This window comes from Narcine bancroftii, chromosome 6 (assembly GCF_036971445.1).
Source record: "Narcine bancroftii isolate sNarBan1 chromosome 6, sNarBan1.hap1, whole genome shotgun sequence".
Classification (NCBI taxonomy): Eukaryota; Metazoa; Chordata; class Chondrichthyes; order Torpediniformes; family Narcinidae; genus Narcine; species Narcine bancroftii.
The window spans coordinates 17,152,599-17,178,819 of NC_091474.1; the positions used below are offsets into that span (position 1 = coordinate 17,152,599).

The window sequence follows — 26,221 nt, forward strand, 5'->3', positions numbered from 1 at the left end:
CCCAGTAAGATGGATTATTCCATAATTTCCCAGATAAATGCAGCTCCATCAGCAGACAGAGACTTGATATCAAGCAAAGCAAAGCAGACCAATTGAATGACACTTGAATTCCATTTCAAAAATTCAGTCCATCCACAACTGCTTTGCTTATGTCTGAAGATGCTTAAGTGTTGAAGATGCACTGTAACATTTTGTCAAGGGTGTCTTCAAATGCACCTCCCAAACCATGACCTTTATTACATAGCAGAACAAGATTGGCAAGTTATCAAAAAAAAACAATTGCAGATGCTGAAAATTAGAATTTAAAAAAAAAAACGTAAAATGCTGAATCTATTCTGTGGAAAAGAAATAGATGGCAGTTCCAGTGTAAGACCCTTCATTGAAACTGGGAAGAGGAAACATATTTAGCTTTGGTAGCATAAATAGTAGGGTATGATTGATAAAACCAAGGAATATCTCTCTGACGAGACATTAAAAAGTCAAGGGATTTTGGAGATGGGCATCAAATAATGCTAGTTGCACCTTTACCTGGAAATTAATGCATTTATAAGTGTGATATGTTTGCATCAAATACATGATATGTTTATTTCTAATCTAATTTTTGTCTTGGAGCATCTACTGTTATTTTCCTGATTTTAAAAATAATGGAAAAATCAACTTGTGTTCCTCATGTAGTTAATCTGTATTAAACTATTTGGCTTGAGTCTGCCCAGCAGAATGGGCTCACATGAAACAATGTAGTTTCCAGTTTGAGTTTTAGCTCCTCTGCAAATATGAGTGGCAAAACTTGAGTCACACACTGCATTGAATGCCCTCTGGTGAGAAATGCAACTGTAATCTGAGTTGATAGGTTTGAATTTTCTGTTGTCTGAGCATCCAGTTGCAAGTATGAATTGTGCTCCAAGCCAATTATTCTGATTAATGTCAAAGTTGTATCGTGCGTATTAAGGGTCTCAAAATAAAAGTGCATGTGTTGTTTTCTGTCATGGTGTAGGGAGTGAAGTTGGAGATTTAATTGAATATGATCCTAATCTTCTTGACGATCCCCAGTGGCCATGTGGAAAACACAAACGTGTTCTAATCTTTGCATCTTATATGGTAAGAATATTTTGAAGAATATTCAAAAATAAAGTATAATTTACTGCTTGAAGTTATTTTTTAATCTTTTGATCCACAACATGACATTTAAAATTAAAAAAAAACAATTTGCTGGAAAAACTGAGAAGGTCAAACTGCGTACTTTATATAGCAAAGATAAAGATACATAACCAATGTTTCATGCCTGAGTCCTTCATTAAGGTATGAGCAAAATGTTGGCAGGCACCTGAATAAAATAGTTGGGGGGGGGGAGAAATGGTCCAGCAGAAACCATAATCGATGTTAATGCCATCCAGTTAGTGAGTGCCCAGATGGAATATTAGGTGTGCTCCTCCAATTTAAAGGTGACCTTAGTTTGGCAGTCCATGAAACCTGGACAGTCGTGTCATGGTGAGAGTGAGTGCAGATTTGAAATGGTTTTTTAGCAGTCAATGCTGCGCAGGTACCTGTTTTTAACAGTTGATAAAAGAGTCAATGGCATTTAAAAACCTTTTTTCATTCTGGTCAACCACAAATGTATAAATTTCCTTTTTTATATTGTTCTATGAAATTCTACTTATTACGTTTAGTAGGAAAGACATTGATTTATGTTATTACAGACTGTTTAAGAACAGATGTACTTTTTCTTCGCCAAGACTAATTTAATATGTAGAATTTTGTATAAATGCTATTTATAATAAGGAAATATGAACATTGAGATTGTTGATATTTTTTTTTTTTTTTTTTTTTTTTTTTTAAATTTTTTTATTTTTCACACCATAAATCACATTAGCCATGATATACACTATTTCTTTTCACACATATACAGTGACTTTTTCTCCCCCCCCCCCCTTTCCTCCCAAACCACCCCCCCACCCCCCCCCTCTCATCCATTTTAGGTATACAATCTAGGTTGCATTAAGCCAGTCAGACAATGTTGTCATTCAACCAAATTACACCAGAAATTCTACTGAGTCCATTCTTTTCTTTCCTTCTCCTTCCATCAACTTAGGTAATGTTTGTCCCCGGTAGGTTTTTGCTATTGTATTTAATGTAAGGCTCCTATACTTGTTCGAATATTTCAATGTTATTTCTTAACCAATATGTTATTTTTTCTAATGGAATACATTTATTCATTTAAATTTGGTAGTTTCTTCCTTTTAATTTGGTTATGTATTCCATTAATATTTAAAGACATATAGTTCAGCGTAGCCCTTTTATATTTTGTTTATCTTCTCTTTCCGTTTTTCCATCATTACCTTTCCTCCTTTTCCATTTCTGTTTTCTTATTTTCAACTCTTTATAAGACAACATTCCTACAACATCTAACATTTTCCTTATTCTCCTATTTCTATCTTATTTATCCCCAATCTCCCCTTCACCTCCTGAGTTGTCCTTTATCCCTTGTCGGACAACCACATCTCCCCTCTCCATTTGGATTTGCGAATCCACTCGCAAGCGTCAACTGATTTTGCAGTGACCGCTATTTCCCCCCACCCCGCCTCCCCCAGAAAAGATTTCACTTTTCATATGTCACAAAGGTCCCTCTTTTAATTCCCTCCTTATTCTCTCTATTCCATTACCTTCCCTTATTAATTCTTGTCTATACTATCCATATTTTCCTCTAAGTACAGATACATTCATGTATGCTCATTGTCTCTATTCACTCTTATACCTCTTTACCTGCATACATATCAATCGTGATCATTTTTACTCTCATTACCCGTCTTCATCCCTCAGTCTATTTTTGTCTTTACCCACATACATATCAGTCGTGATCATTTTAACTCTCATTACCCGTCTTCCTCCCTCAGTCTATTTTTGTAATTGTTCTGCAAATTTTCGTGCTTCTTCTGGATCCGCGAATAGTCTGTTTTGTTGTCCTGGAATAAATATTTTCAATACCGCTGGATGCTTTAGTATAAATTTATACCCTTTCTTCCATAAAATCGCCTTTGCTGTATTGAACTCTTTTCTCTTCTTTAGGAGTTCAAAACTTATATCTGGATAAATGAAGATTTTTTGCCCTTTATACTCCAGTGGTTTGTTGCCCTCTCTTACTTTTTCCATTGTCTTCTCCAGTACCTTTTCTCTTGTAGTATATCTTAGGAATTTTACTACAATAGATCTTGGTTTTTGTTGTGGTTGTGGTTTAGAGGCCAATACTCTATGTGCCCTTTCTATTTCCATTTCATGCTGTAGTTCTGGACATCCTAGGGTCTTAGGGATCCACTCTTTTATAAACTCCCTCATATTCTTGCCTTCTTCATCTTCCTTAAGGCCCACTATCTTTATGTTATTTCTTCTGTTATGGTTTTCCATTGTATCTATTTTTTGAGCTAGTAGTTCTTGTGTCTCTTTAGTTTTTTTATTAGATTCCTCCAATTTCTTTTTTAAGTCTTCTACCTCCATTTCTGCTGCTACTGCCCGCTCTTCCATCTTGTCCATTTTCTTTCCCATTTCTGTTAAGGTCATCTCCATTTTATTTATTTTCTCTTCTGTGTTGTTTATTCTTTTTCTTAAATCCTTAAATTCCTGTGTTTGCCATTCTCTAAATGATTCCATGTATCCTCTAATAAGAGCAAGTATATCCTTTACCTTGCCTCTCTTTTCTTCTTCTATTTCACCATACTCTTCCTCTTCTTCTTCCTCTGGGTTGGCCATCTGTTGTTTCTTTGCTGCCCTTTCCTCCTCTTCTATCTTGTTTCTATTGTCTTCTGTGGTCTCTTCTTGCTGCAGGTGTTCTGCAGCTGTCGTTGCCGGCTGTGGAGATCGACTCCCCAGCTGGTCCCCCCTCCCGTCGGTGTGTTTTTTTTCATTCGCATCGCGCATGCGCGAAACTTCGCGCATGCGCGGTTGCGCACTTTTGTTCGGCTCTGCGAGCCATTTTTGTAGTCCATTATTTACCGACCTGAGGGAGCGGGTTTCTCTCTCCGCAGCGGGCCTCTTCGGACAGGTAAGGCCTTCACCTTTTTCCTCCTTTGTCTTCTCTTCCTCTCTTCTTACCGTTGCTTTCGACTTTTCTTTTTTTGTCGCCATCTTCTTTCCACCTTTATACTCACTTTTCTGTAACTTTTATTTCTGTGCCTTTGTGTTTTCTCTTGTTTTTCCCGACTTTTCTGGAGAGGGCTGGAGTTCACCGTCCGGCCACTACTCCATCTCGTGACTCCTCGAGATTGTTGATATTAAAGAAATGTTAGGTGAAACATTTTCTTTTTAAATGTTCTTTTTTGTATTAGCCTTGATTATGTATTCTGAATGCTATCCCTTTAGTTTTGCATTGAGGTGCCACAGATGAAAAAGGGCAGCTTTGGAGTTAAAAATCTTGAACAGAATGTATTGATTTATCTTCTGTAATGAGCTTAATTGAAATGAGACCAGTCGAAATTTTCAAATGATGAATATAGCATGTAGAAGAACATATGAAATAGGAGTAAGCCATCTAGTCTGTCAAGCCTGCTCTTCCATTCAATGAGATATAGATGACAGGCTCGTTTATACCTGAAACTATTTTCTCCTCTCCCTGATCACGACCTTCATTGTGGTAATTTCCATTCCACAAAACAAGAGAGTGGGAAATTATCTTGAGACTAAGAGTCTTCTATGCACACAATTCTGTTGTCATTTGCCATTTTAAAAATAAAGTTTAAAAAAAGTCATAAAATATCAATAATGACATCAAGTATAACTAAGACTAATTTGTGAAAATTAAACCTAGTTATTTAGGTACTGCTTTTGGGATTTATTATATACTTGGACGAAGCATATGGGAGTTCTTCCCTCTTCGGCTTGTAAGCATATTTGAGATTCGTATTGAATTGAGGTTTGTGCACAACCTGAAATTGCCCAAAAGCTCTTGGAATCCTGTAACTAACAAATCACCCAAGGCTCCACCTTAAATCCAGAATCCCCAGCTACGATTGTAATCCATCCTGTGTGAAATCATTTTGGTTCCGTTCTACTAATGGTATTGTATACTTAAATTCTCACAAACTTATCGAAGAATTACCATGTAATGGAAGCCAATGACTAACAGCAACAAGAAGCTTGCATTTGTTTATTTTTGGTGTTAATATCCAGAGCTATCTAGATTTTCCCTTTTTTATGTTATTTGATGTTGCATGATTGGCAATTTCATCCACCAAACATTGGTTTGATAGCACTGAAAAGTATTGTGTGCAGTTTTGGTTGCCACATTACAGAAACCATGTAGTAGCAATCGAGAGAGGGGATTCACCAGAATGTTATGCGGAATTAAGTGCTCTATATTGGGAGAGATTAGATAGGTGTGGTTGTTCTCATTGGAAAGTAGGAGCTGAGTGGTAGCCTTGAAGAGGCTAATAAAATTATGAAGGACATAGAATATTGGTCTTTTTCCCAGGAAAGGAGGGTCTGTAACTAGAGGTCACCGGTTTGAAGTAATAAGGGAAATGTTTAAAGGAATTCCAAGGGGTATATGTTTTCCACCGAGGTGGTGGTCATATGGGATGAGCTGATGTAAGAGGAGGTAGAGGAAGGTCTAGTCATAATATTTAAATCCATTTGGACTGGTATTTGGGAAAGTTGTAGCAGCATAATGGGATTAATGTAGATAGGCCAATTTTTGTGCTGTAGACTGTATATTTATTGTTCACGTTATGGAGAGATTGAAATCAGTAACCATTTTTTCACAAATGAATTTTCTTGCTTTTTGCCAGACAACAGTGATTGAATACGTAAAACCATCTGATCTGAAAAAGGATATGAATGAAACATTCAAGGAAAAATTTCCTCACATTAAGCTGACACTTAGTAAGATAAGAAGGTAATTTAGCTAATGACATGTTCAGTGTAAAAATACCATTCTTGGAATCAACCTGTTTAAGAAAAAACTAAGCAGATAAAAATATTTTGTCCATAAGAATTGCTCTTATTTTCTTTTCGGCATTTTAAGCTTTGACCTTTTGGATATTATTAAAGAATTGGAATTTTGTTTGGGATTTCTCTTGACACTATTATTGAAGAACAGAGACAATGAGGGGAAAATAACCTTGCTATTAAATGAACAATCAATACTAAAGAAATCTGATATCTGTTGGTGGGTGGATATTTTGGCCAAATTATTTGGCACATCCCCCATGTCACAGGATGATTACACTTTGTAAAATGCTTTGGGTCAACCACGAGCGATTAAAAGACGCCATCAAACATTCAAGTCTTTCTTAATCTTCGCTTGTTTAGGTACAAGCTAAATAATCATCCGATATTTAGTTTAATTTGTGAATAATGTACAGATATCTCTAAATAGTAAAATGCTGGTTTCTCTCATCAATCAACTGCTATTAAAAATGTTAGTACTCCTTATTGCCATTGACATAATGTATAAATCTGGATCATTGTCCATTAATTTACTTGCTGTGGTGCTCAGTGATGTAGTACGATAAAGTCAATTTGATTGGAAGCTCACACAAACAAGTGGGATCTCTAAAGATAGATTTCCTGAGAAGTCAGCGAGATCTATCATCAATCAAGCTAGATTGTAACAAAGTGATCCGATACAGAGCTATGGAAGGAATGAGAGAGAAAAAATGTGGCTTATGTATTAGGTTTAACCCTCAACAAAATTACCACTGGGCTTCATGTAATTTTCTGCTTTCTTGGTAGTTTAAAGCGGGAAATGCGAGACCTGGCAGAAGAATGTAATCTGGAGCACTGTACTGTGGCTTTATCGTTTGTTTATTTTGAGAAGCTTGTACTCCAAGGCAAAGTCAATAAGCAGAACAGAAAGCTTTGTTCTGGTGCCTGCTTGCTTCTAGCAGCCAAAATCAGCAGCGATCTCAAGAAGCACGAAGTTAAACATCTGATTGATGTAAGTATAATCTACAGCAAGCTGACTAACTTTCTTGCATTTCCATCAACTTTAAGTTGGGTTCATTATGGGAGGGGGAAAATTATAGTATTGGATTAAGGAGTAGACTGGGTTTTTTGAAACAGAAACAATTAATTTTATTTGTATACGAAGAGAAAAACACGCAATTTCAATATTCTTGTCAATAGAAAAACATTGATTTTGATCATAACCATTATTAGATCATTCTAAATCTCAGAAATATAGAGCATGACTGACAATTCATTATCCTCTGGCCAGAAGCATTAAATTGTAGCAGATTATATAGTGGTTAATATTCTTAGTTTTAAACCATCTTGTTTTTAATGAGATATAAATGAATCCAATTAAATAGAGTCCAAACGAAAAATCACTCAAGCTTCAGAAAGATGTGACAGATCCTGATTGTGCTAAAAATCCTGAAATGAGAGAACTGATTATTCTGGATTGACTGAGGAGGCAGTCAGCGTCTGTGGAGGGGGGGGGGGGGGGGGGGGCGGGGGGTGCTATGTGGGGCACGTGGTGTTGGGGGAAGGGATTTCTCCTTGAGCTTTTACTTTTATCTGCTCCACCCAAACATTTCTGATCAGAGTGGCCTGACTCATTTGTAATATTGTAATCCACAAAAATGTCTAGTATGTATAAATTCTCTAATGGGTATGCTTCAGTTCAGCAAACACAGTCTGTCTTGTGTTGAAGACTGGTAGTTGGTGTGTGTATTGCATGTACCATTTTTATAACGCTTATCAATCTTTGTGCACAGAAACTGGAAGAGCGTTTAAGATTGAACTCCAAAGAGCTGGTTTCTTTTGAGTTCACAACACTTGTGGCTTTAGAGTTTGGCCTTTACCTTCCTGAGAAAAAAGTATTACCTCACTACAGACGCCTTGTCCAGCAATCATAGATGCAATTCCATTCCTATTGAAGATGACACCCTTGGGAGAAGCCAGAAGTTCTTCCTTGAAATGCTGCACTAGTTGAATGACTTTATTTTCCTTTTGTTTAGAATGAGAACCAATGTAACAAAAAGAATTGCTATGGAACTAGTTCACAAGTTACTGGTGATCCATCCAATGGTTATTGGCCAGTTTATCTCTGTTTTTGTCTTTTTTAAATTCCAGTACCTTTATGTGGATGAAACTTGTGAAGGGGTGTGTGTATGTAATGGCCAGTCACATGGAACATTAGAGAGTAATATCTGCTACCAAAAAATTCAATAGGCATCAGCACTTTTCTACATAGTAACTTGTCGTTGCTGTGATAGCCTGTTCCAAACTTTGTTCTTCCAAGCATTGTAACAGCTACTCTGCTGCTACAGAGTAGCACAGAAGCTACCACTCTATGTTAGAGATTCAAATTAAGCACGTTTATAGTGCAGTTAATATTTGAACTATATTTTTTGAATATTTTGGGTTTAAGACTTGTTCATGGTAGTGTAGTCTTCAATAAAAATGTATTACTGTACTTTTCATAATCTTGTTTGTAAAATGTAAACTGTCAAAGATAACATTTGTTCTTTTTAGATCCCCTTTCATGCTATTTTTAAACTTACTAATAGCTGTAGTTAATAGATGCATTTATAGAGTCTTACAGATTTTAGTAGTTTGGAAAATAATATTGAAGACCAGCTATCAGTTTGCTCATTTTATGATTAATGGTAATACTAGTAAATATTTAATATTTAAATGTTAACTGTTGTACTTAAAGTTTATTTAGCTTCTACATTTTAACATGTTGCCTTTGTCTTGTGAGTAAAATGTTTTTGGTGGAAAACTCTGGATTGACTGAACAGCAGTCACCATCTGTGGATGGTGAGGAGAAGGGATTGGAGTTGCTTTCAAATTGATGATTTCTTCTCCGAGCTGCAGGGTTGAAAAGTTAACTTTACTTTACATTCTCCCACAATGCTGTGTGGCCTAATGTCTATTTCAGCCCTTAGTTTATTTTGGATTACTGCCATCTGCAATATTTTGCATTTTGGTCTACATATTATTTTAATAGTTTCATGATGTGAAGACATTTCAGGTATTCAGGTAGAACCAACAGTGAGCAAATTATGATCATGCATCAGGTCAGCAATTTTTTTTTAATTGTGAAAAGAGCATAATGCTTTGTACTGTTTTCATTTGGTTATCCATTCATTATTTTTGTCTAATATGGGAATGGAAGAAGGCAATTTGACCACTTAAATGTGTCTAGCTGCTCAAGTGGATCAAGACTAAACCTGTACCTCATCTCCTCTTTGTACATACCCCTTCATTCTTGCGCCATAGCAAAGGTTCATCTATTTCCATCTTAAAAGTTCAATTCGTCCAACATCCCTGTCTTACTATGAGATGTGTTCCTGATTTCTTTCGTCTGGTAATAAATTTCATTTGTAAATGTCCTTGCTCTTAAATTGTAGAGTACACTTTCCATTCCTTATTTTCCCCCCTCCCTACCTGCCCACCAAAAGGAGATTGTACCTTAATGAGAACACCCTTCAACCTAACAATTAAATTTAAAAACAAGTATATCTAATTAATTTTAATGAATCTCCCAATTATCCTTTCCAAGTCCAATTTTTTTTGTACCCAAACTTTCTAATTTCATCTTTTTTAAATGAATCATTCTAAAATAGAGTATACTTTCAGATTTCACCTACTTTGAATTTCACCTCAGTTTTAATCCCTTTTTTTATACTTTGTAATTTTAAGATTATGCCTTGGTTTTTCTTTCTATTCCTCATTTATTGTATAGTATATGGATTTATTTTGCTCCACGGATGTGCTCTTATTTATCATAAAATGGGAAAATGGAATTAGTTACTGTATTTAATGGGTTATTGTTACTTTTGATAATTAAGAAGTACTGTATTTGAGTAAATCTAAATGAGTTGTCTCATTGCACAAAATGACCATCTTGGGACTTAAAAATTATGATTAAAAAATTATGAATATTTTTATTAAATTTGTATTAGTGGAATTGCAATATTGCAAGTAAAATGTCAATTTTAAATGATGTCTGGTCTTTTCTCAAATGGATAAGTTTCTGAAGACACAACTGATACTGTTGTGTAATAGATTTAGTAATCAAACGTTTTGTCAGTAACCCTTCAAAGATACTGAAAGCTGTTTATTAATATTTAGCTCAAACTGAGACCTGTATTTCTTTCTAACTGTGCTGAGGAAAGTAACTTTGAATTTTAACAGATCAGCATGGATATGAGCTGTCAGAACTTTAGCAAAAGAATGAACTGGAAGTGATCTTGGAAAGCTGGACATTGTTAATATGACTCCAGAAATTGGAAACACAAGCCCATGATTTCCAAATCTTACCATTGAAACAAATTAACATCCATTTATGGATGGCAGCACCAATGTGAACTCAGCTCCCAAGAAACCACACATTTTTAAGTACTCTGTTTTAGATCCCTTAATCTGAGTTGCAATTATACAAATTAATTGATATAATTTAACTTCTCAGAATAATTTGTGTAATAATTTAATTTACATTTTCTACCACCAAATAAGAGTTATAAATTGTACAGCATAGAAATAAGTCCTTCATCCCACTTCATCCATTTTGCCCATTCACGTCACATTGATGTGTCCCATATCTCTCTACACCCTGTTATTTAAGTGTCTGTCTCAATGTCTGTTAAGCATAATGTTTGTATCTAATTTGTCACCACTGAATAAACAAAACTTCTCTAATCCCCTTTAATTTTTTTCCTCTCTTATTGAATCATGTTTTTGATATCCCTATCTTTCCCCATTTCCCTACTTCTATGAGATCACCCTTTGTGCCAGGGCAATCAAGCCCAGCCAATTCAATCACTCCCTCTAATTAAAGTCCTCCAATCCAGGAAATAACATGATTATTCTCTGAACACCCTTCAGCACAACTTTCTCTGGAGTACAGGAGGTTGAATGACCCTATCAGGGTATACAAAATCACAAGGAGCATAGATAATGTGAGATTTTCCCAGAGTAGAAGAGTTGAAAATTAGAGAGCATCGGTTTAAGACGGGGAGAAAAATTTAAAAGGAACCTGACGTTTTCCACACTGAGTGTGAGTATGTGGAATAAGCAGTCCAATGAAGTGATAGAGAAACTCGAGGTAAACTTATCAAATGTGTTGGTATTCTTATTCCCAAGGATATTTCCTGCCACCCTTTTGTCCTCATTTCTTTGTTTTCTTCTCGACTCTCTTAGTTCCAGTGCATGCACTGTCGTTTACTTTTTTCTCCAATCAAACATTAAATTTCGTTTGTCATACAAGGCTCCTTAATCTAGCATATTTTTCCATTCATTCCCATGAGAATGCATTTTTTTAACAATTTTTGTATGGTGAGAAATGTTATCCAATAGATTTTTTTTTCATTTATTTTTCTCTTCACGTGAAACAATTGAATCTTCTTTCTGCTCGCTCTTGTATTCCCTTTCAACCTTTTTGTGCATTCCTCCTTATCTATAAGGCACACCATGGCTGCAGTATGTACCAGCTATATCTTTATCTCATCAACTTTACTTATGGATCTTATTTTAGGTCAGTTCTTAATTTTTTTACCATTTTACCATCAAAAATATCTAATTATGGTATCAAATATTGCTTGTTTACATTTCTAACTCTTGTATTCTTTCCAATCCGCATCATTTTCATGCAGAGGCTCTTTCCACATCCTATCCAGTCTAGATATAGTCTAATAGTTGCCAGAGCTCACCCTTGACAGCATTTTCAGTTGGGTATAGGTTAAGAACATTGCCAATGTGTGCTGTGTTCTTATAACTGTACCAGAAAATTCGTCATTAAACAGATATGTGTGGCCTCCTTCGGACATGGTTGACCATGGGTACTGCGCCTCTGATAATCACTAGTTTGTTGAGCAGAGTCAATTGAGGCTGATCATGGAATGGCAGGCTCTTCCAAACCTGCAGCATATGTAAGGTATTGTTGAATTTTTGTCTGCTGTGCTCTGTTTAGCTCTCTGCTCCTCGAACTGACTCAAGCTCTCTCTCTCTCTCTCTCTCTCTCTCTCTCTCTCTCTCTCTCTCTCTCTCTCTCTCCTTGCTCTCTCTCCTTGCTCTAGGTGTTGAAGAGTACTTTGCCATTTGTTGCCATCATCTTTGCACACTGATTTTTAAGGCTTTCATGTTGTGCTTGAAAGAGGATGCCAAAGGACATCCTCTATGGAATACTTGTAATAGGCAAGAGGACCTCCGCAAACGTGACATGAAAGCCTTCAGCAGATATTTCACCATGTTAAATTGTGATTCACATATAAACAAGGCTATTTGGTTTTTGATGATCTTGTTGTGGGAGGTCCTTCATAGAACAGAAACCATTAAAGCTGGATAATATTTGCACAAGTGTAGTTAATCTGAAACAAATTCTAAATAAAATCTGGAAACTGAAGGCATGAGAAGTAAGCTGGCTCTGATTGGGAAATGTTTTATGTAAGGAATGTTGGTGGTGAAATGAGGGGGTTAGCTTATAAGGATTCTTTGGAGAATCTTGTAGAAATATAAAATTATGAAAGGAATAGATAAGCTAGAAGCAGGGAAGTGGTTTCCACTGACAATTGATACTAGAATCGGGACATAACCTCAAGATTTGGGGAGTAGATAAGGAAGACCTACGTCTCCCAGAGTAGTGAATCTGGAATTCTCAATGAAGCCGTGAAGGCTTCCTCATTAAATATATTTAAATATTATCCAGCTTTAATGGTTTCTGTTCTATGAAGGACCTCCCACAACAAGATCATCAAAACCAACCAAATAGCCTTGTTTATATATGAATCACAATTAAACATGGTGAAATATCTGCTGAAGGCTTTCATGTCACGTTTGCAGAGGTCCTCTTGCCTATTACAAGTATTCCATAGAGGATGTCCTTTGAATAATAAGGAATTGTGCATTCTCCCTGGGTGCTCCAGTTTCCTTCCACCCCCCCCCCCTTAAGTATACGGGGTTAAGTTAATTGGGTGTAATTAGTCAGCATGGGTTTGAATGACTAAAATCATCTTCTACCTTGTAAATTGGTAGATACTTGAATAGGAGCAATATTTACTTCCACCACTTCCACTCATTGCACGCTCTCATCACCCTGAGTCAAGATTCCTTTATTGACATGTAATATTGCACCAAATTGCCTACCACAAGACATACAGAATTGCAATTGTGCCTGGCACCCCTTACAGAATGAGAGAAAAATAAACAAAAGAATCCCTACAGAATCACTGAGTGTTCACAGATTCGCTTCCAGCTTTCCTGCAGTCTGTGCAGCCACACACAATCTCCTATTTGATCCATGGGCAACCTGAGCTCCAGGTCCAAATGTCTGACACTATCAGGAAGCCTTCAACGCCTGAGCCCCATCAGGAGTCGTCCTTGCCCTCATTATCCTCTCAGATCCTGGTTCTCATGCTGCCGCAGCCACTGAGCCCCTCGCTAGTTTGTCACTGTTGTCACCATCCTGTAGGGTTTTCTCTGCTTCTTTCTCAACACGTGTGTTTATCCAGTTTCTCATCAGTCAGCTGCTCCCCTGGATTTTGTAACCCCTCATAGCTGCTGCTTAGCACAAGCACTGCTATCTTGGCACAGACATTATCCATAATGTTTCAACATTAATACTGCTCCCATCTATGTTTCTATCCAAATTTCTCTTGAATGTTGAAATCAAACCTGCTTCCACTGGCATCTCATCCCACACCCATCTCGTGCGCTGCCAGAGTGAGAACACCCACAAAATTGGAGGAACAGCGCATCATTTATGGACACCCTCCAAATGGATGGCATTAACATAGACTCCAGTTTCTGTTAACCACCCCCATCTTCGTCCCCTGATCTCCTTTCCACTATTTGTCTCTCCTTTCCACTATTTGTCTCTCTTTTCCCTCCTTTCACAGAGCCAAAATCAATTCTCACCTTTATGCTGATGGTCTGGTTCCCCCTTTCTCCCTAATTAACATCTTTAATTAGCCTGATCTTGCTTACACTTTGAAGGACTCCTCAAGCCCAAAACGTGGGTGATGTATCTTTACCTCCATGGGCTGAATCCCTCCAGCATTTACTGTGTTTGTACTGCTTTTTTTTTGGTCCCAAGTTTATATAAATGTGGATAACTGACAGGACACGAGCGAGATTGGGTTTATTCATGGAAGGCTTTGACGGATGCAAGATTGGGCCTATTCATGGAAGGCTTTGACGGATGCAAGATTGGGCCTATTCATGGAAGGCTTTGACGGATGTAAGATTGGGCCTATTCATGGAAGGCTTTGACGGATGCAAGATTGGGCCTATTCATGGAAGGCTTTGACGGATGCAAGATTGGGCCTATTCATGGAAGGCTTTGACGGATGCAAGATTGGGCCTATTCATGGAAGGCTTTGACGGATGCAAGATTGGGCCTATTCATGGAAGGCTTTGACGGATGCAAGATTGGGCCTATTCATGGAAGGCTTTGACGGATGCAAGATTGGGCCTATTCATGGAAGGCTTTGACGGATGCAAGATTGGGCCTATTCATGGAAGGCTTTGACGGATGCAAGATTGGGCCTATTCATGGAAGGCTTTGACGGATGTAAGATTGGGCCTATTCATGGAAGGCTTTGACGGATGCAAGATTGGGCCTATTCATGGAAGGCTTTGACGGATGCAAGATTGGGCCTATTCATGGAAGGCTTTGACGGATGCAAGATTGGGCCTATTCATGGAAGGCTTTGACGGATGCAAGATTGGGCCTATTCATGGAAGGCTTTGACGGATGCAAGATTGGGCCTATTCATGGAAGGCTTTGACGGATGCAAGATTGGGCCTATTCATGGAAGGCTTTGACGGATGCAAGATTGGGCTTATTCATGGAAGGCTTTGACGGATGCAAGATTGGGCTTATTCATGGAAGGCTTTGACGGATGCAAGATTGGACTTATTCATGGAAGGCTTTGACGGATGCAAGATTGGACTTATTCATGGAAGGCTTTGACGGATGCAAGATTGGACTTATTCATGGAAGGCTTTGACGGATGCAAGATTGGACTTATTCATGGAAGGCGTTGACGGATGCAAGATTGGACTTATTCATGGAAGGCTTTGACGGATGCAAGATTGGGCCTATTCATGGAAGGCTTTGACGGATGCAGTGAACGTCACTGCTTTCCCCAGGGCTGCGAAATAAGGGAACATAGCCGCACCGTAGTTTGCCCCGCTGGATGGCCAATGCCCCTCAATGCGCGCGCAATCCGAGCGACGAGCCGGAAGCGGTGCGCGCGGCGTGAGTAAACGTCACATCCGCCACCCAGCTTTCCTTCCTTTTCGCTGTCGCCATTTGCGTGGAGGTGAGTTGGGGTTTTGTCCGTGCGGGGGAAGGCGGCGGGAGGGCCCGGCCGGGGCATTTGAGCCGGCGGGATGGGGATGAGAACCGGCAGGAGGTGGCAAGGGGTGTTGAAGCTGGCCTGATGGTGAAGGGGCCAGTGTGTGCTGGAGCGGGGCTCCGCATGTGCCGGGCCGGGCCGTCACCGCTGCATCATCGGCCTCTGGGTCAGACCCTTCATCCCTATCATCGCCCTTCGTCGCATCTGGGTCACTTTCCTTTCCCTATTTCTGCTAAATGTGATGGGTCTTGGGATGTGGCTCTCGAGGTGGGTTCGATTCCCCCCTCCCCTCTCTGTCCCAGAAGGGTCTTCCCGAAATTGTAGGCAATAATAAACAACAATTTTGTTTTTCAAAAGGTTTGCTTCCTGAAAAAAAAATTGGGGAATATGATAGACAACTCCAAGCTGAACCCAAAGATAATTTCAGATTTTCTATATCACGTAGAAAGTTGGAGAAACATTAACTTTTATTGAATTTGGCATGTTTAAGCGCCGAATGACGCTGATGCATTGCGTTAGTTCAACTGACCTAAAAATGTTTTACCACTTACTTTCGTTTGTACTCTGCATCTGATGCCTCTCATGCCTCTCCAACAATAAATAGTCTGCCGGCATTGATGGATTTCAGTTGCCCTGACTTCCACTTTCCTGTGGTCGCAATGTCCTGGTGAAACCTTTTACCATGTTCATCACTGAATGTACCCGGATCAGTAGGGAAGAAGTCCAAGTGCAATTGCAGAAAATGAATTTTCAATGACTTGTTACACTTCATGACTTTGTATACTTGAAGCATATTAAGATATGACAGAAATAGATTAGACCTAAAAAATGGTACGTGATAGGGAAAATTTTATGGTGATTTTTGTGATCCATAAAATACACCCAGAAGTGTTCAGGAAGCAAAATCCTCATTGTCCAGTGTTAGCGATAGATCTTATCAAAAAGTGTAAGTAAAGTGGATTGTCTTCAACAATGCACCACTTTTTTGAGCGCTCTGAGCTTAGATTTTTATCATCTTTGGCATAGCCATGAAACGAGAAGCTATGTTCCGGCTGAAATTTTTAACATTCAGTCTTCTCCAGGTGATCCCAGTCTTCGCATCGGTTCCACATTGGGTCTGGCTCAGCAGAAGGTGCTCCAGTTTTAAAATTCACATGCCTGGAAAAGGTGCAGCCACAACAAACAAGAAAACTAATTGAAAATAATTAAATCTCAGAGCCAATACATTAATAAAGGGTGCTTTTGTCAACACCCTTTTGTTTTGCAATTCAAATTTTAAGTGATACACGATCTAAATTGATTTAGTTGAGTCAAGTGTAATTCCTAAGGTTTCTGCCAATACAAAGATGGATGGGATTGTGAGTGAGAAAAAGAATATAAGAGGTTGCAAGGGCCTATAGACAAGCTGAGCAAGAACGTGGCAATGCAATGTGAACAAAAAACAGTGTATTTTTAAGCATTGAGAGACTGGGTCATTTTGGTGTCTGAAGGGGCCTCACACACATTGCACTAAAAATCAATGTATTGGCACAGCAATTAATTAGAAAATCGCACTTAAAGCATATTGCCTTTAATTATAAGAGTATTTTAGAGCAAAAGTGGTTATTCCATGAATAACTTACTGGAATTGAATAGGGGCTTGTTGAAAATGTATCTGGAGAAATGGGCACTGTTTATCACAGGAGTGCTGTGAAGATTCAGTGGACTAGTTTTTTTTTATTGTCACGTAATAATGCATTAAAATATATACATGATCTACATCAACTTTTGTCTATAAGGCAAACAGAGTCGCTATGAGCATTGCAGAGCCCCTAACAATAGGAAAAAGAGAAAAAAAGGGAGTCCTTTCAGATTCACTGAGTGTCCATGACTCTCCCACAGCCGCACAGAGTCCAGTTCAAACCATCACTGACCCAAACCTCCAACATAATCAGGAAGCTTTCTGTGCTTAAGGCCCTTCGAAAGCCCTTTGCCCTCAGCATATTCTCAATCCCTGTTCCAATACCTGCTTTCCATGAGACGGTCTCTAGCATCCTGCAGCCTGTGTAGGTCTTATGACCCCAAGTCGCCATCAATCCGCAACCTGTGTGAGTTCTTCAGCCGCTGAGACCCTTGCCGGACTGCTGCCATGGTTGCAATTCTGTAGGATGTGTTCTGCCTGTTTCTAGTTTCCTGCACCCGGTCCACTGCTCCCTGGGAGTCTGCAGCTCCTCGTGCTGCGCTGTCCACCACAGGCACCATCATCTTCAGCACTGATCCCATGGTTGCAGGATTTTTTTTTATGCCGTTGGCTCCTTTAGCAGGCCATTTAAAGCCTGCACATTGCTGTCGACGGTGGGACTGCGGAGCAGAGCCATCTATGTCTGCTGTCACGTGTCCACACCAGCCGTTACAGCAGCTCTGTCTAGGATCAAGGCATAGGTAATTTCGTCCAAACTAGTTCCAGGCATGGTGAAACTGTCAGAAGAGGAGAGGTTGGATCAATGTGACCTGTGTGCAAAATTCAGAAAGGATTTACTTTTATTACAAATTCTGACAGGCCATGTTTCGCTGGCTGAAGTGTCTGGAACCAAGGATCACAGACTGAATATGAAGAAAGACTTGGAGAAGAGGAAATAGCTCTTCACTCAGCATATTGGACCTGTGGAATTTAAATCACAGAAAGCCAAAGAGCCAAGTCACTGATTAGATTTAAGAAAAACATTAAAGAGTATAAACAGAATGTGGGAATATGTATTGAGATGTAAATCCAACCTTGATTGTATGAACGGTGAAGCAGGTGGGATAGATCAAATAGCTTCAATTTTTCTGACTCCCATTTCTTAAATTCGTCTTAAGATTTGCAAGTCTAAAAGGTCCTTTGAATTTTACCATTCCTGTGGAGAAGTAAAGTTTGAAGCTGAGCTCCTTCCCCTAAACAATGAAATCAAGAGTATCACCAATTGTCCCTGTCTGCTGTAGATTTAAAAAAGGATTTTGCACTCTTGAATGCTAGCAATGTTATTTTTGTAACTGCATATAAGAAAACTTCCTTTGCAATTTCCTGGGTTCTCAATGTCCTCCATTTGGCTAAAAAAAATTTTAAGTATCTGTAAATTCAATTATTTAGTGAGACTTCTATCCAAATTTCAAAAATAAGTTATTTTGTATTTAATTCTGGATGAATGTACCATGAATAATGCTTAAAAAACTAAGTGAAGAAGTGATTTTGCTTTAGCGATTGATGAAGGTGGCTTATTTATTTGAAATGTCTGTTAATATTTTTTTTTAATGTATATTTAGATTGCTAAAACAACTGAATAAAAGCCCACCACTGAACCAAGCCAAGTATGCAGAACGACACAGGAGAATTTGTTGATTTATATGTTCCACGCAAATGGTGGGTATCAAATATGTGGATGGGAGACCTGGGCATTTCATGTGACGTCAACGTTAACTGTTGCTCGTTTTTGTCTTGTAGTTCTGCGAGCAACAGAATTATTGGTGCCAAGGACCATGCTTCCATTCAGATCAACCTTGCTGAAGTGAGTTAAACTTCAATAGATTAGAGGGCCGTTCTCACGCATTTTGAAAGTTATTGGCCTTGTGTCGTGGTCGAGTGGCAAAGGGAAATGTATGTAAGGTGCAGAACAATTTTGAGACTAAATGAGGAAAAATAGTGGCAAAACTCAGAAAGAAGGGTAGAAGTTTGAGAAATCAGCAAAAGCATGAATCAACCAACAGGAATGTTCTTGCAAAGTTGCTGTGATCTTAAATGCCTAAGTGTTACGGTGTAGTGGCACCAGGTTAAATGAGAGTATTCAAGAATATTTATTGAATTCACATTCAAGGCAATGTATTGAAGAGTATGGGTGTGTGGGTCTGTTTGGTTGGTTTAGGGTTCGTTCAAAATGAATGGTTTTGATTAAGTGAATAGAAACTGTTTTTGGCAGCAGTAGGAGTTGAAAACACCAGGTGCTGATCTAAGCTAAACAGCAAAAAGAATTATCAGGTTAATTGGTCACGAGTTATTTGTAAATCATGGGCTGGAAGGACCCGTTACCATTCTGTATCTCTATTTAGATTTCTAAACAGAAAATACTGCAAGCAGCATATGTGGAGAGAAAGGGTGGGGGGAAAGCTCATGTTTCTAGTCAGGGCAATTTTTGACAGAATTAAGGAAGTTTTAAGTTGCAGAGATGGAGATGATAATGAGGAAGGAGAAAAGGGGAATGAATGAACAAAAGGGAAGATCTGTCAGATGGTTGACAGGGGTGGGGGGGGAATGGAAACAAATAATGGTAGGTGGTACAGTCTGAAACGGTGCTAAAGGTATCTCTGGAAAATGTTAAGTACAAGTGTGGTCATACCATGGTAATGCTCCTGTCTGTGTGCATGGCTGGCCCAAGTCAGCCCTCCAGTATGAACCCTGGAATCAAGGCAGCATCATAAGTGCACATTCAGTCTTGGGGAATAAAAGCCTGTCGTCTGGCAACTTCGTCTTTTTAAGTTATTGATAGTATATCAATTTTTAAAATTGCAATGGACAAGTTATTCATCGCCCGAAGCCCCAGAACGATTCGAGCACTGGCTACGCTGTTTCAACATCTTTCTGCAAGCCACCGCTCAAGTCATGGGATCAGACGATGACCAGCTGTATCTACCACAATTGTGGGTCAGCCACCACACGTGCACAGCGATCAGGGCTGCGCTATGTACGAAGAGGCAATGAACAAGCTCCAAAACCAGTACCGGCCTAGGACGAGTGTGGTCTATGCAAGACGCCTGGCTACTCGCAAACAACAACCTGGTGAGCCCCTTTGAAGGATTCTTACAGGTCCTGCACGAACTCAGGCGAGGCTGTAGGGGCGTTACTGCAGATGTCTATAAAGACAACCTCGTCCAGGAAGCCTGTGTATCAGGCATGCAATCAGACTAGTTTTGTCAGCGGCTGTTGGAACAGGTTGACTGACTTGCAAGTTGAGTTATCCAAAATGTTGGATGTAGTAACACGGACTCATTCTCCTCCGACAACGCAGCTGCCTCGTGGGGGGTGCAGGCACTGCCACCTTGGGACGCAGGGTCCAGGTCGCTGCCTCGTAGTGGCACCCTGACTTCACTTCAGCCGCCACTGAGCACCTGAAATGATACTTCTGCGGCCAATCGAAGCACTGCCCGGCCAAGGAAGCAGTATACTCAGGGTGTAGAAAGAAGGGGCACTCCACAAAAGTTTGTAAGTCCAGAACTTGGTCTTTCCCTAGCATCGCTGCATGGAGGCAGCCGCCATCTTGCCCAGCATCACTTCCACCACCCCCCCCCCCCCCAAGCAACAGAACTGTGTGCACACCATGGAAGCCACCAACTTTCCAGTCTGGATCACGGGCACCACATTACAGATCCAGATCGGACAGTGACTTGGACAATGACCTAGTATTGGCATCGATCGCATTCAACCAGGATAGCCCTCATCAGCTCTCCCGCTCGATGATGGACATGAAGGTAAATAGTCGCTTAACGAATTGTTTGATAGTGGAAGGTCAGAGTTTTATACATTCCGCTACCTTGCAGAACTATTCCCTTGTGGTGAGCCCAGCGAGTTGCAAGATCTCTATGGTCTCCAAATCCTCCTTGGCAGAGGTCTGGGGATGGTCTTCCAGTGCCATCTCAAGAGCGTCTCTATGGAGTTTGACGGGCCCCATCTTTTCGTCATGGTCCACACCAACCAGTTTTTAAAACCCCTCCTGCCCTCCCCTCTGCATGTACCCAAGCAGCAAACTGTGATCCACCCACTGCAACGTACCTGCGGGCTGTTCACCCTCCAGATATCCTCATCCCTGTTTGCCAATCTCACTGCCAACTGTAAGTCTGTTGCTACTAAGAGCAGGTGATACAGCACAGGGGACAGGGCATTCATCAAGTAAGTGGTGAAATGGCTTCTAGCTGGAGGGATCATTGAACCTTGTACTATTTGGAGAGCCCAGGTCATGGTCATTAAAAACAGAACTTCGCATGGTGACTGAGTAAAGTTTAACTATCAACTGCTTCATGCATTGCTGACATGGTGAATCAGATAGCCATTACCAGGTATTCTCCACCATCAACCTAAAGTTGGCATACCACCATCTCCCTATCTGCCCAGAGGACGACAGTACACCATATTTAAGGTGGACGGCTGCCCCTACCACTTTCTATGGGTCCCCTTCGGAGTCACAAATGGAGTCTCTGTTTTTCAGAGGGAAATGGTGGACCAGCACGGGCTCAAGGCCATGTTTCCCTATTTGGACAATGTCACCTTCTGCGGCCATGACCTGTAGGACCATGACACAAACTTAGAAAAATTCCTCCAAACGACCTTACCTATAATAAAAACAAATGTGTGTTCCACACATCATGTCTGGCCATCCTCGACTGCGTCGTGGAACATGGAGTCATTGGTCCCGACCACATGCATCCCCTGTTGGAACTCCCACTTCCCCATAGGCTAAAGGCTCTGAAAAGGTGCCTGCAGTTCTTTTCATGTTACGCTTAGTGGGTCTCCAACTATGCGGACGAGGCCCGACCCCCTAGTGAAAGCCACCTTTATTCCCCTTCGGCAGATGCTCAGGCGCCTTCATCTGCATCAAAGGAGTCATCGTCAAGGCCACAATACAGGTGTGGATGATTTCACCAGACCAATGCCTCCGACTTTGCCCTAGCCGCCACCTTTAACCAAGCAGGCAGTTCCGTGGCGTTTTTCTCCTGCCCCCTTCAATGGCCCCTGAGATCCAGCACTCTGTTGATGAGGCGGCCCAGTCCATTGTGGAAGCAGGATGAGGCACTACCTGGCTGGCATATGATTTACCCTTTACCCTGCTGATTGACCAACATGCAGTTGCTTTTATGTTTAATAATAAGCAATGGGGTAAAATCAAGAATGACAAGATTCTGATGAGGAGAATCAAACTTTCCACTTACAACTGATATCTTGTACCAGCCCGGAAGCTCAACCAGCCTCCAGATGCCCTGTTTCGGGGGACATTTGCCAGTGAGCAGTCCGACTGACTCCAAGCCCTCCACGATTACCTCTGCCACCCCAGGGTCACCAGGCCTTTTCACTTTGTCAAAGTCTGAAACCTCCCTACCCATTGATGGTGTCAGGAGACTGACCAAAAATTGCTGGGTCTGTGCTGACTGCAAACCACGCTTTCTACCGGCCTGACAAGTCACATCTCATCAAGGCTACCTGCCCCTTTGAACGCCTGAGCATGGATTTCAAGGGGCCCTGCCCTCCTCGGACCGAAAAGTGAACTTCCTCGACATCATTGAGTACTCCCGGTTTCCATTTGCCAATTCCTGCCCAGGCATGACCACAACCATAAACCAGCTTTACCCTATTAAAGAATCTGAGGTACATCCACCAGCAATCAGGTGTCCTCCTTCATGAGCAACAAGTTGTGTCAGTACCTGTTGGCTTGGGGCATTGCCACCAGTAGAACGAACAGTTACAACCCCTGGAGAAATGGCCAGGTGGAAAGGGAGAAAGCCATTGTTTAGAAGGCAGTCCTCCAAGCCTTGAAATCGAAAAGCCTGTCCATTTCCCATTGGCAAGAGGTCCTCCCCGAGGTATTCCACGTGATCAAATTCCTCTTGTGCGTGGCCACCAACACCGCGCCACGTGAACGAATATTTTCCTTCCCCAGAAAGTCCTTGTCGGGGACTGTGCTGCTATCCAGGTTGACGTCCCCAGGACCAGTCCTCCTCTGGAGGCATGGGTGATGCCATAAGACTGACCCACTGGTTGAGAAGATCCATCTCCACGCCAACCCCCAATATGCCTACGTGACGTACCCAGATGGGCACAAAGACATTGTTCCCTTCTGGGAACTGACAGGAGATTCTGAGATTACGATTGGCCACCCAGTGAGCTCTACCACCACGATCAACCACTACATACCCGGGCACCCTACCCCAACTCCCACCCCAGCTGTCCCACCCCAGTCACCGGACTCACAAACTGCCAACACTCATCACATTGCCAAGGAACCGACAGCTGAGCCACAGCCGACACTAAGACAGTCCCGAAGACAGAAAAGATCACAAGTCCGGCTGAATTTGTGATGGGCACTCCACCCCACTGGAGTTTCCTTTGAAAGAGGGGGTGAATGTTATTTGTTCCATTTGTACTGTCCCTGTGTATGGCTGGCCCACCTCCTTGCTGTCTAACTCTGATTCCTCCCTTTGAATTCCCTAATAAAGGCAGTTACGCCCAAGTCCCTCCTCCAGTACAAACTCTGAAATCGGGCCAGCAACATGGGTGCACATTCAGTTTTAAGGGAATAAAAGCCTGTCAACTTCTAGTATTTTGAAGTTATTGATAGTGTATCAACAAGGAAACAATATAATCTGAAATTAAATAAAACTTGTTCTCTCTGCACCTACTACTTTCTCTGCAACATAAAACTTGATTCATCTCATTCTAATGTAAAGTCATCAAACTAAAATGTTTGCTACCTGACCTGAGAATTGCAAGCATTTTCTGTTTCTTTATCTGTTTTATTAAATCTATATTAATTTTCTTTTGGAAAGCATTAAGAAACTTCATATAATTAATGGGCTGCTATGATTTTAATTTTGACGGTTGACACAGATTTTAGTAGTCATATTCCAAACAGGATTGGATAAATACTTGAATGAAAATCTACAGATCTAAAGGGAAAGGGCAGAAAAGTGGGACTAAATTGCATGATACTACATTAGATCTAGCTATCATTCAATTTGTTATATTTCCATGCTTTATGTCATCTGTATTCTTTATGCTCGAGTCCCAGTACCAAGATCATATCTATCTTATTGTCTTTTTATAATGAATAATTGTCCTCCTATAAACTTCATCTAGTCTCAAAAAGCAATCAGATGCCTGCCTGCTTTTTACTTCTACCTTAAGAAAAAGGTTCAGGCCCAAAGCGCTGGTTACCCTTTGCTTCCTATAGATACTGCTAGTTTCTCCAGCACTTGTTTATTGAACCATTTGCCACTGCTCAGTGTTCCTTAGCTGTATCCAGTCTGTCATGGCTGAATCAATCTCTTTGAGGAGTAATTTATTTGGTACTTTCCCATTTGATGATTCATGTCCACTTGTATTATTCACTTCATCAAAGATGCCAATTCTCGTCTATTGGCTTGGAGTTTGTTTTTGGCTTGTCAAGATGTTTCCTTGGTAATTGAATTATCTGTTGAAATGTTTTGTCTTAGGTTGATAAAGTAACTGGGAGATTCAACGGACAGCACAAAACCTATGCCATCTGTGGAGCTATTCGTAGGATGGTATGTACGTACTGTTTAAAAAAAAAATAAATGCTGTCATTGCAGTGTTTTTTTCTGTTTATAATTTGTACGCTACTGGATTGCTGAAGGAGATCAATCATTGAGTTGTATGTACACTTAATGGTTAGATGGCATTTATTATGGACACACGTGTGTGACCTAATGTAGCAGTTTTGAATGACAATATCTATTTATTTAATTTATATTGATGGAAACTTTGTTAGGGGGCTCCAATAGTTTCTTGATCTACATTATATGGGAGACCCCTTGAAAGGAATGTGGGTATTCTCAAGAATCCAACAGTTCTTAGATGTTTAATTCGAGTTTCATCTTAACTACTTTGTACAAATTAAATGTGGAAAAACTGATGGCTTTTGTCTGTGCAAGTTTTATCTTCCATGTTTATCTTCAGTGCCAGAGCAGCATGGATAGCCTAGTCATTAGTCCATTGCTGTTACAGCACCAGCGTCCGGGGTTTGAATCCCTGTAAGGAATTTGTACTTTCTCCCCATGTCTGTGTGGGTTTCCTCTAGATGATCTGGTTTCTCTTCCTGCTGTTCAAAACGTACCAGGATTGTAGATTAATTGGGTGTAATAGGGGCTACCGGAAGGGCCTGTTACCGTGCTGTATGTGTAAACTTAAAAACATTTAAATTAAATAGTAAAATACACAAAGCTTTATTCATTTCAACAGGGAACCCATTTTAGTGTTTCAGTAGAAATGTCTTGGACAAAAATGACAGAGTATCAATATGTCCTTTCTTTTAACCTCATTATTTATTACTAAGCTGGCAGCCTCCAGATTGTTCTGGAACAAACTGGATAGAAAAGAGGAATCAATAGACGAATAGATCACTATTTTTATGATGCCTCAACTTGGAAGCAACCCATTTTATTCACTCAAAATTGGACTTGCAGTGTAGATGAAGAACTTGGCTAATGTCCTCACTGAGAATTGCCTTTTGCTAATTCTGTCTGTAATTCCTGTAGGGGGGAGGGGGGAGATGCGACTCCAGGGTATGGAAATATGCATAAAAGGGAAGCGAGTGCTTTTGGGTTGGAGGGACAAAATCTGGCTTTGGGTCCTGGTGCATGTAACCTGTATGGCCCCTCATTGTATTTTAAGTATGTTTCATTGAATCATCTTTTAAGCATTGTAATTTTAACTCCTGTTAACACAGACCAGACCATTCCTTTATATTTACGGATTTATGTATCCAACCATAGAATGCTCTCTGACTGCATTTTCACTCTTTCTCTTGACAGGGTGAATCAGATGATTGTATCCTGAGGCTAGCAAAGAGTGATGGGATTGTGGCCAAGTAAGTTTTATTTTGAACCTCTTTATCTGCCATGATTTGCATTGGCATTTTTTTAAACTCATGAAGGATATTGAACTGGGAGAAAAGTGCTATTATATTTCTGAATGCAGGGGTTTTAATTTATAATTTAAATTAATTTTTAAATTTAGATAAACAGCACAGTAAACGGCCCTTTAAGCCTACGAGCCTGTGCCGGAGGAAACAAGGGCCCCTGGGGAAAACCCATGCAGACACAGGGAGATCGGACAAAATCCTTAAATAGAGCGTGGAATTCGGTCCAGATTGCTGGCACTAACACCATTGTCCATTTTGTACTGTGAA

The 26,221-nt window shown here is 40.3% G+C and overlaps 2 protein-coding genes across 4 annotated transcripts in view; both read left to right on the forward strand.

Annotated features, from left to right (window-relative positions):
- Positions 1–18,665, forward strand: part of cables2b (Cdk5 and Abl enzyme substrate 2b) — a 49,390-nt gene extending 30,725 nt beyond the window's left edge. For 2 of the 3 annotated variants that reach the window (XM_069884121.1, XM_069884123.1), the window contains exons 6-9: positions 995–1,098; positions 5,775–5,881; positions 6,721–6,925; positions 7,707–9,901. In XM_069884121.1, the coding sequence (XP_069740222.1) occupies positions 995–1,098; positions 5,775–5,881; positions 6,721–6,925; positions 7,707–7,847 (557 nt within the window). In that variant the 3' untranslated portion in view covers positions 7,848–9,901. Of the gene's footprint in view, positions 1–994; positions 1,099–5,774; positions 5,882–6,720; positions 6,926–7,706; positions 9,902–18,578 lie in introns of those variants that run through there. The other variant, XM_069884122.1, reaches the window with a different exon arrangement.
- rps21 (ribosomal protein S21) lies at positions 18,582–25,904 on the forward strand. Its single transcript, XM_069884124.1, has 4 exons — positions 18,582–18,675; positions 18,757–18,820; positions 24,507–24,578; positions 25,845–25,904. Exons 1-4 carry the CDS (start codon positions 18,626–18,628, stop codon positions 25,902–25,904), a joined length of 246 nt encoding a protein of 81 aa, XP_069740225.1. The 5' UTR covers positions 18,582–18,625.
- The last annotated feature ends 317 nt before the right edge of the window (positions 25,905–26,221 follow it).

Excerpts from the sequence above, each read along its gene's own strand:
- rps21 (XM_069884124.1), top strand. The coding sequence starts at position 18,626 with ATGCAGAACGACACAGGAGAATTTGTTGATTTATATGTTCCACGCAAA. Across the intron at positions 18,821-24,506 it reads TTCAGATCAACCTTGCTGAA|GTTGATAAAGTAACTGGGAG; the intron begins GTGAGTTAAACT and ends GTTTTGTCTTAG. Across the intron at positions 24,579-25,844 it reads GTGGAGCTATTCGTAGGATG|GGTGAATCAGATGATTGTAT; the intron begins GTATGTACGTAC and ends TTCTCTTGACAG.